The 10,948-nt window shown below is 42.2% G+C and overlaps 1 protein-coding gene across 4 annotated transcripts in view; it reads left to right on the forward strand.

Moving 5' to 3' along the window:
- The window catches only part of LOC128330215 (sulfotransferase 1 family member D1-like), a 34,366-nt gene extending 23,418 nt beyond the window's left edge, over positions 1 to 10,948 (forward strand). For all 4 annotated transcript variants that reach the window (XM_053262685.1, XM_053262684.1, XM_053262686.1 and 1 more), the window contains exons 4-8: positions 2,823 to 2,920; positions 3,356 to 3,482; positions 4,226 to 4,320; positions 9,016 to 9,196; positions 10,561 to 10,948. In XM_053262685.1, coding sequence (XP_053118660.1) covers positions 2,823 to 2,920; positions 3,356 to 3,482; positions 4,226 to 4,320; positions 9,016 to 9,196; positions 10,561 to 10,673 — 614 coding nt within the window. In that variant the 3' untranslated portion in view covers positions 10,674 to 10,948. The remainder of the gene's footprint in view (positions 1 to 2,822; positions 2,921 to 3,355; positions 3,483 to 4,225; positions 4,321 to 9,015; positions 9,197 to 10,560) is intronic.

Consider the following 10,948-nt stretch of genomic DNA (forward strand, 5'->3'; position numbering starts at 1 on the left):
TAAGCTGATTTGCGTAAAACTTTCTCACTCTTAGTCAATGCATTTCAGGAGGGGGATGAGCTTGTTCAAGGGTCACACCTAGAAGCCAGGATTGACCAGAGAATTCCAAATCTCAGTTTCCCATCCTTTTATTTATTAATTATTTACCTGAATTATATCCCATTCTATCCCATGAGCTCAGAGTGGCTTACAGCATTTCCCCCCTAAATGATAATAGTCCTGCTTCCTAGGAGCTCCAAATTAAATAATAATAATAATAATAATAATAATTCTAAAAATGGGAAACTTGTATTGTTCCAAGAAATATTGATATACCCAGAGTGGTCTGAGTCTGTTGCTGGCATGTGAGAGAGTTCAAGAAGGGAAAGGTTGGAAGAGGAGTGTGTGTGCCAAAGCAAAGATGTTACACGCACATTTTCAAGAATGTGCTTAGCTTCCACTTTATGACAATAGAAGTGGTGATGTTCACATGTCTACATGTTGACATTCATTCTCTCTCTCTCTCTCTCTCACTCACACACACACACACACACACACACACACCCCTCTCTGCCAGGATCAGTCCCAGTCCTGGTGAGGCAGCACTGCCTAGCCTAGCTTTTTAGCTTGGCATTTTGCCTGGGTTAATGGCACCAGTGCACCATTAACCCAGGCTCTGGGGTTGTGTGTCTCCTTGGACTATGTTTAGCCTGAGGAGACACAGAGATGAGTGCCTAGACCACCGATCTCCTGTGGGAATCTCCCAATGCAATGGATCCCTGGTAGTCCATTTCCTCCCAAATGCACTCATCTGGGGGGGAAGGTAAGGACTGCGCAGCCCCGTCCTCTCCCCCCACTCACCCAATCCTGTGAATAGCTCCAACGTATTTCTTGATCAGCTCCAAGAACAGTGGGCAGTCATTCTCCTTCCAGCGGCCAGATCATCTAGTTAATATTGCTTGCTGATACCCTGCCCTCACCTTCACTCATTCAGGGCTCAGAGATGGGAATGGTTCTGGGCAATGGTGATACTTCACATATTTCCCTGCGCCTGTCATCTATAGCTTTGGTTACATTAGGGAATTCCAGAGTGGAAAACTACACTTCCCAGGGCCAGAGGCTACTATGGCTTGGCCTGCCTCTTTGCAATGCAGTGTTGTAGGCGTGGGAAAAGAGAGCAGAGGGAAATCTCCCTACTTTCCTTTACAAACTGAAGAAGAATGTGTGGGTCCTAATGCTCATATCTTCTTCAAGCTTAGCATAGCAAGCCCCTGCAGTTTGTACATAGTGTCAAGGGCACTGTTAGGCATGGACTAAGGGAAAATTATGGGGCCCTTTTATATTTCCAGAATGGCTTGGCCTGAAATTTGGCATGGATGTAGGACAAGTTATCAGGACTGTGTTGATTTTGAAGCAGACCAGTTGATCCGTTGGTTTTTAATGATGTTGTGAATTTAAAAAAAACTTCAAATAGGTCATATAAGTGGCTTGTTTCAAGGCAGAAAATTACAAAAACTTCTGGAACTGAAACTCCTCTTGGACCTTCATTCCACTCTATGTGGAGGAATCTGCCCATTGCTTTCATTAAAAAGGGTGAATGTCACCCTCCTTTTCACCTCCTTTTATATTTCTGGAATGGCTTGGCCTAGAGTTCTGAAATTGGGCTCAAGTATGGAACAGGTTAGCTGGACTCTCTGTATTGATGTTTAAATGGAAATCTGTTGATTTCTAATTAATTTTTGAATTTCTTTTTTAAAAATTCACAAAAGTCAGTCCTATAAGAGCTTGTTTCATGGCAGAAAATTTTTAAAAACCTCTGTAGCTGAAGCCCCACCACCTGCTTGGGCGATTAGTCCACTCCCATGTGAAGGAATCTACCCTTGGCCTTCATTTTTAAAAGTGCAAGATGCTCCCCCACCCTGCTTTGCCCAACCCTTTACATTTCCAGAATGGCTGGGCTTAGAGTTCCGAAACTGGGCGTACTGGTAGTCCAAGATGGCAGGACTCTGTGCATTTTTATTTCAAGGAAATTGGTCAGTTTCCTCCTACTGCAGGAAAGCTGCTTTAAAGAGTTATCTCTATCCATAGCGTACTTCACATCTAGTGAAAGGAGAACTAACTTACATCTCAGTACGTGTGTGTGTGTGTGTGTGTGTTGTGGTTTATATTTTTTCCTTACAAATGCATTATATGTCCAAGTTGGTTTTGTGTTTGAACTGTGGAGCAGGAGACATCTGTTGTATCCCAGTTAGTTTGTGAATGGTCAAGAATCTATGTGAATTCTTTGGAGCTTGTGTAGTGGGGCTTTTTTTGTTTGTTTTGGCAAATGTACTCTGGCCCAGATCTATGGGTTTGTGTGAATGAACAAGAAGATGCATGGATCCTTTGGGGGTTGTGTAGTCCAGGGATCCTCAACGTTGGGCCCCCAGATGTTCTTGGACTTCAACTCCCATAATCCCCAGCCAAAGGCCACTGGGCCTGGGGATTATGGGAGTTGAAGTCCAAGAACATCTGGGGGCCCAACCTTGAGGATCCCTGGTAGTCCATTTCCTCCCAAACTCACTCTGGCCCAGACCTGTGGGTTTGTGGTGAAAAGTATATATACAGAATGGATGCTTATTTTGCAGCGTGCAGGGGGCATAAGTTTATTATGTCCAGGGTCCAAAATTACCTAGCAGCACCTCTGCTTAGAGCCTAGAAGTATGGGTTTTGTTAACATCTCTAGGCAGAACCTCCAAGTTACATGGTGGATTTAATTTGGTGGACTAGATCATGCCCGGGGTGGTGGTGATGTCCCTACAATCTGCTTTTTCTTTAAAATGTTCTCTGTGTGTCTTTTCTAGGTGTGGCAAAACTGGGCAATATGCCTTCTCCTCGATTAGTTAAGACTCACCTCCCAGCGCAACTTCTTCCCAAGTCATTTTGGGAAAGTGACTGCAAGGTAAACAAATCTCCCTTTCATTCAGATACAATAACAGAGGCTAGTGCTTGGTTTTTTCATGAATACTTATCCTGAGAGAACAGTCTCTTAATTTGGTTCAACTCTGGATTTGTTTGTTTGACTCATCAAGAAGAAAGTGGATAAGGACCAAGAACAAAGAAGAGAACCCCAGGACAATCAAGAGCTCTTTGCTTTTTTCTGTTATTTCTATGGCTAAGTTAACAATATTATGGTCCATATTGTAAGTAGAAAGTGGAAGATTCTAATAAAAGACCGATTACTTCCTTTTTGAAAGTTGGCATACAGTATAAAGGAGTCTGAGATAAAATGATTTGTTTTTGCCAAAGGAGTAGATTTATTTTTGCAGATTTATTTTTTAGGCTCATTAGCCAGAGTCATTGAGGAGCCACAAACACACTGTTTTCTTTTCTGCAGATAATCTATGTGGCCAGAAATGCTAAGGATGTAGTTGTCTCATACTACCACTTCTACAAAATGGCGAAGATGCACCCAGAGCCAGGCAACTGGGATGAGTTCCTGGAGAAATTTGTGGCAGGAGAAGGTAGAACTTGGAAACAACATCTCACTTTTTATCAGAGACCATGGACTGTTATTCTTACGCAGACAACCACTAATTTTCCTGATCCCTAGCTAAACAAAAGTTGTATACCACTTTAACAGTCATGACCTCACCCAAATAATCATGGCATTTTTAGTCTGATGGAGCTATGAAGGTCAAACTAGACATTAAAATAAGCAGACACATGTCTTTATCAGATGGTCAGGAAGTCTGCCAGTTTAAGACCAGAGTTAAAGCTAGTTTATTTTTGGTTCAAGCTCTGCAAAGCTGGGAAATTGAAATCTAAGGCTGCTGCCTTAACAGATGTGCCATGTGATCAGTATTGATGTTGTGCAGTGTCACAAATTGTGCTTGCTTACAACATGCCCTCCATGCACCCACACTTTTCTTTGATCTCTGAAGCTTAAATCAAGATGAGGAGGATGGAGTACCTGGTACATACTCCACAAAGAGAGGGGGAAAGCCAGATAAGATTAATAAAGACTTCTCAGAACTCCCTTTCATCTCCTACCAACCCTCTGTCATGCAGCCCCAAACCTATGCATGTTTACTCAGAAGTAATTCCCACTTTGTTCAATAGGACTTATTTCCCAGTAAGTATGCATAGGATTGCAGATTTCGTTTGTTGGCACCACTGATGATTTTTTATTTCTTCTATTTCTCTTTTTACATTTTTTGAAATGTGTGTTTAAAATGTATTTGCCTGTCTCTTTTTCTCTCTGTAGTAGCTTTTGGATCCTGGTATGACCATGTAAAAGGCTGGTGGGAAAAGAAAAAGAGCCACCCTATACTGTATCTTTTCTATGAAGACATGAAAGAGGTGCGGAAAAGGAAGCCTTGTCATTCTTGTACATTGTCCATTAGATATAGTGACTGAGGCTAAAATAATTCCCACAGAAGCAGTTTTTGCTTTAAACTTAAGAATGTACATTGTATTTCAACATATCAAAAATATAGAAGTCTATCAATGCGCTTTTTTAAAAAACAGAGTTTGAGGTATCACTGTTAAGTCCAATATCTATAAGCAAATTGACCCAAACTTACAACTAATTCCCACAGAAGGTATTTCCCCTTTTTCAGATTCAGAACATTCCAAAACACGGGAAACAAAAAAATACAGTTATAGACATATGCAAAAACATATGACGGGGGGTGGGGTTATTGTGAAACTCCTTTGTGAAGCCGAACACACTGGCTGAGACACCAATTTACACATTTTAACAATGTGTGACTTGCTTTTTGTTTTTTGTTTTATTAACTGAAATATGATTGCTGGTCAAGAATGTAGAGGTTTGAATGACTTGCTAAGTCCATGGTATATCTGGTTAATATAACTCCTTCTCCTCATTTTTTGTCTTCTGCCGTGCCTGCATTCGTACAATCTGCAACAGTTGTGCTGCAAACAGCCGAGCACAGCATTGCCTGCATTTGCAACTTCTAGTGCATGGCTCAGTGTTAGTTACTTTGCAGGTACAGCAGATCAGGTTCAGTAACATGTTCAGGGCCAAACAAGGTTGGTGGCTGCAGGATGCAATTCTCCATTCAAATTTATCCAGCCAAGTGTGCCACTTCAGGAACATTCATGCCCAGAATCTTCCGAACAATGCGCTGGAAATTGACATGGTTGAGATTATAGTGCACTGTGCTTTTCTGTTGGAAGCAAAGGAGCAATAAAGTCATTCCTTACAGAGATAATTTTCTTTTAATTGCTTATACCACAGCAAATTCACTCTCTGGATTAACACTATACATGGACACAAGAACTTCGCAGCCAGCAATGATCAGCTCATGAACAAGAACATCTGTTGATTCAAAGAGATGAGTCCAAGAGTGTAGCCCATTCGAGTTGTGTTGGGGGCACATGCACCCCAACCTTAGACTCAGAGGTACCAACTCAGAAGTATGTGGAATTGAGGCCTGTGTCTGATTTCATTTTATATTAAGAAATGAATTAATGCCTGGACTCAGGGTGAACTGACACCCAGACCTCATGAGGAAGAGGCGATCCAGCAATGTATTGTGAAATGGGTACTCAAGGAAGCACAAAAGCCAGGCCAGAACAATCCAAATGCTAAAATGTGACTCACTATCAGATAATGTCTGTGGAAGAGGCCAGAGGCTGATCTCCCCTTTCCTGTTGCAAGAAGTCTATGTTAATCTTTGTCATTGATTGCTCTGCTATACTCAATTGCTTTCTATAGAAATTCAACATAGGTAAATGCACACAAAAGAAAACACCTGTAGATTAAATCCTTGTACTAACACCCTTTGTAAAACCTTTTGGGATCAGGCTAGCAAATCTAGGGATCAGCTAGCAAATCTGGGACAAGAGAAGATGCCCATTTGCAGCTCAGAGATGCAGATTTGCTTTGGGCAATGTCCCCCACTCCCCTTCTAAGCTTACAGCTTACAGAAGATGAGATTCAGATATCAAAAGACAATATTCAGACGGTAACAGCATTGTCACCTTTTTGGGGACCCAGGAAAAGATGAGGAGATTTGAATAGACTCTATGAGAGATCAAAGGAAAATACAACTATAAAGAATGAGGCTTACTGGACAGAGAGCTAGCAATCTTCTGCCTACAAGCAAGACTTGCTCATGAGTAATCCAGGAGTTTGCTGCCCAAGCTGCGGGGCTAGAGGCAGGAACTCTTTCCATGGGAGAAGGGACTGTTTGTGACTTCTGCTGCGAAGTGAGAAGTCAAGACTCCCCAACCATGATACCCCCTAGCAATCTTGTGCCTACAAGCAAGATCTGCTCATGAGCAATCCAAGAGTTTGCTGCTAAGCCGCGGGGCAACAAGCAGGAACTCTGTCCATGGACAGGAACTCTCTGTGACTTCCACTGCGCAGTGAGAGGTCAAGACTTCCCCAGCCATGGTACCTTCACTCTCTGCCTCGCTCTGAGCAAACTGTCTGCTTGACCACCAGAAGCCAGACCACAGCTCCCAAGTTGCTGTTCCCAGCTACAGCCTCTCTCCTTCAGCTGAAAGCCCCACCACTCTCAAGCCTCTGATCCTGGTAATATGCTGCCTTCATAAGCCTTGGATCCCTCCTTCCCTCCTTCCTACTAATCACTGCTACCCCCTTCCTAAGCCCCCCCTTCCTCCTTCTTCTTTCTCTGCTTTTCTCTAAATGTTTTATTTAGGATTTGTTAGATTGTTAGATAGCTGTAATTACTGATTGCACACACATATGTTAGTTAGGCACATTACACTACACTTTGAATCGGAAACATGTTTTTAATGTGGATTATTTTATTCTGATGAGCAACTTTCTATAATAAAGCCCAATGAACTTTCTGAGTGTCTCTCTCTATCTTTGTTTGCGCGCCCAGATCCTACATGGTCATCATCTCCAAGAACCAATTCAGTTTGTCTATGATGTGACTTTCCCTCTTTCCCTCTGAGCATGTACAGAGGGTGAAATCAGGTGTAGTTCACAACAGTTGCACAAGTGTTGAAACACAACTGATTCACAAAACTATGCATCACACTCTGTCAAAGCCTGTGCTGGACTAAGACTGGGGAGACCCGAGTTCAAATCCCCATTCAGCCATGTTACCTGCTGGGTGACTTTGGGCCATTCACTTCTGTCTCAGCCTAACCTACTTCACAGGGTTGTTGTGCATGAGAAACTCAAGTATGTAGTACACCGCTCTGGGCTCCTTGGAGGAAGAGCGGGATATAAAACATAGATAATAATAATAATCTAATCAGACAGACTCTATGAGAGCCAGCATGGTGTAGTGGTTAGAGTGCTGGACTAGGACCGGCGAGACCCGAGTTCTAATCCCCATTCAGCCATGAAACTAGCTGCGTGACTCTGGGCCAGTCACTTCTCTCTCAGCCTAACCTACTTCACAGGGTCGTTGTGCATGAGAAACTCAAGTATGTAGTACACCGCTCTGGGCTCCTTGGAGGAAGAGCGGGATAAAAATGTAATAATAATAATAATAATAATAATTTATTATTCAGCGCACAATCTGAAGTTAAAATAAAAATTGGAAGTGAATACATCAGGAGAGTTAGAAAAATCCTCAAGTCCAAACTCAATGGCAGGAACACCATACAAGCCATAAACACCTGGGCTATACCTGTTATCAGATACACTGCAGGAATAATAGACTGGACCCAGGCAGAGCTAGAGAAGCTAGGTCGTAAGACCAGAAAAATAATGACCATCAATCATGCTCTGCACCCCCGCAGTGATGTAGATAGGCTATACCTCCCTAGCAGCTCAGGTGGAAGAGGAATGCTGCAAGTCCATCAAACAGTAGAGGAGGAGAAAAGAGGCTTTGGAGAATATATCGACAGTGAAGAAGATGCTCTTCAAATGGTCAATAACGAGAAGCTATTCAACACCAATCAAACAAAGCAGGCCTACAAGAAAGAACAAGTCAAGAACCGAGCCGAAAAATGGAAAAAGAAGGCCCTGCATGGTCAATATTTGCACAATATAAGTGGAAAATCAGACATCACCAAGACCTGGCAATGGCTTAAGAATGGCAACTTGAAGAAAGAAACAGAGGGTTTAGTACTGGCTGCGCAAGAACAGGCACTAAGAACAAATGCAATAAGAGCAAAAGTCAAAAAATCAACAACAAACAGCAAGTGCCGCCTTTGTAAAGGCTGTGGCAGAAAAAGACTAACAACTGGGAAAACTCATCTCATCATGAAAGACCCAGCAAAAGATGCAGTTCCAAGTAATTGTAGACCGATAAGCTGGGACTTCCGACTACAAACAGACAAACATCTGCCACACAATAAACCAGATGTAACTGTAGTCAAGAAGAAAAAAAAACAAGTTAAAATAATCGACATAGCAATACCAGGGGAAGGGATAGCAGAACAGAAGAAAAAGAAATAGAAAAAAATCACAAAATACAAAGATCTACAAATTGAAATTGAAAGGCTGTGGCAGGAAAAGGCCAAAATAATCCCAAGAGTAATTGGCGCCCTGGGTGCAGTTCCAAAAGACCTTGAAGAGCACCTCAACACCATAGGGGACACAGAACTCACCATCAGCCAATTACAAAAACAGCTTTACTGGGAACAGCCAATATTCTGCGACGATATCTATAACAATTGACAATAAAATTCAGCCATCCCAGGTCCTTGGGAAGGACTCGATGTCTGGATAAAACAAACCAGTCAATAACCCCTGTCTGACTGTGTAAATAAATAATAATAATCTTCCATGCTTCTTTACCAGTTGCCTGTCTCATTGTACGTATGATACACATCACTCCCCACCCGCTGCCACAAGTTGTGGTGGATTCCATTGCAATGTTCCCTCTAGCATACAGAAGCATAATCAGGATGTCCGTATCATTGGTAGCTACCAAGGTGAAATACTTTCTGTGGGAATTGCATCTAGGTTAGGTCATGAAGCTCCTTGGATGGGAAATGAACAGTCTAGCCTCTCTCTTTTGTAATCTCTCCAGCCCCAGTCTCTGCAGCAGAGTTGCACAACAAGATATGGCTTTAAAATGATGGTCTTTCTCTCCACAGGACCCCAAACGTGAACTGCAGAAACTGGCCCAGTTTCTGGAAAAGGAGGTGACAGAAGAAGAAGCCAATAGGATCCTTCACCACACCTCATTCGAGGAGATGCAAAAGAACCCCACTTCAAACTATAAGATGATGCCAACGGCAGAAATGGACCATAGTGTGTCACCCTTCATGAGAAAAGGTCAGAACTTTTTCTATGCAGCATAGCCTCAAGACACTCAGCTATTCAACAATCATGAATTGGGAGGGACCTATAAAATTCAGCAAGCTCGTTTAAAAATAAGGCAACTTAGAATTCTTATACATTTTGGATCAGTTATTTTGTTTTTAAATTCTACTGAGTTTTTTGCATGTCATACTTTCAAGCTATTCTCAAGAACCATGAAGGTTAGAATATTAGTTGTCCAAATAATAACTGAAAATGCTGACATGTGTAGAAGCAATTCCAGTTTCCAAGGCATTTCAAGAAAATTTCTCTTTAGGAGAAATTGCCGAGAAAATTTTTTTTTTCTTAGCAGTTTTATTGTCTATTTATTATTAATTACATTGTACCCAATGCTTCCCCCAAAGAGTTGCAGGACTTCTTTAGGATTCCTCCCCATTTTTATCCTTGAGTCAACCCTGTGAGGTAGGTTAAGCTGAGTCTGAGAGAAAGAGAGAATGAGAATGGCTCAATGTCACCTTGTGAACTTTGTAGCTGAGGAGGGATTTGAACTCAGGTTTCCCTGGGTGCTAATTGCTTCACTAGGTATAGGCTTGGTGTGCATTTGTAAAATCTGGGTTTTGACAACATCTTGCATATGGGAACAGCAAGGTACTGTTCACACAGCCACAGGCTGAATCTGGATCTTATCTTGGCGTTTCAGGTTTAAAGCGTTGTATGTGCATGAGAAAATAGTAGCTGATTTTCTTTGTTTTGAGAACAGTTTGCAGGCTTGCTCCATTTTTTCTGAGGTGTCATGTGGAAGGGCTTATCAGTGGATATATCTTAATCTCTGCTTTTTAGCTTTTTGAATCAGCATTTTAAAAAAAAATCTCCCTGCCCTCCACTGTTCTTGTGCAAAGCAACCAGCCTCTGCAATCAGTTTAAAACAAAAACAAAAAAACCCCTGGTGCTTCTCTTGTGCTACGTACTTGTGTAACAGTACTTCTGTTACAGTCGGCCTTTAAACACACACACACACACACACACACACACACATATATTTTTGCAACAGCCCAATGCTCTTGTGCAAATTTACTAATATGCCCGGGTGTGGGGGAGCCATCAGTCACCCATCTCTCCTTCTCTCCTCTCTTTCTCTCTCTCTTATCATCCTGTCTGTGGATCCAGGGGTGGGGGGTTGCTGCCTCTCCTCCTCCTTTCTCTTGCTCTCTCCATGCACGGCCTCAGTGTGGGAAGAAGTGGTGTAAGATCCAATGGCTAACCCTAACCAGCTTCAAGATAAGCTTGCCTAACTCTATGCTAGAATGATTTAGCTCCAGTAGTTATCTACCAGAACAGACAAAAGTTCACTTAGTAATTGCTGGTTTTCTTCTTCACAGGGATTGCAGGTGATTGGAAGAATTACTTCACTGTAGCTCAGAATGAGAAATTTGACAAGGATTATGTTGATAAAATGAAGGAATCCACCCTGCTGTTCCGAATGGAGATCTGAGCAACAACCACATCTGGAATCCCACAGGGGGAATGTCGATCTCTGTGTGTGATGGAGAAAGGGTTAAGCATCCTCCCATTTGGTTTTTTGCTCTCAACCATCCCCTTCCAAATGATTTTTCAGTCTACAAAAGGGTTGACAGCAGGGCCTATGTAAGACTCTGAGAAGCCTCAGGCAGAATGTTCATTTGAGCCTCCTGACCCCCACTTTCTTCCCACTGTGTCAATGTAATTTTTTCTCAGTTTGAAATAAATGACAGATATGTTGGAAGTGAA

This window comes from Hemicordylus capensis, chromosome 6 (genome assembly GCF_027244095.1).
Source record: "Hemicordylus capensis ecotype Gifberg chromosome 6, rHemCap1.1.pri, whole genome shotgun sequence".
In the NCBI taxonomy this organism is placed as follows: domain Eukaryota; kingdom Metazoa; phylum Chordata; class Lepidosauria; order Squamata; family Cordylidae; genus Hemicordylus; species Hemicordylus capensis.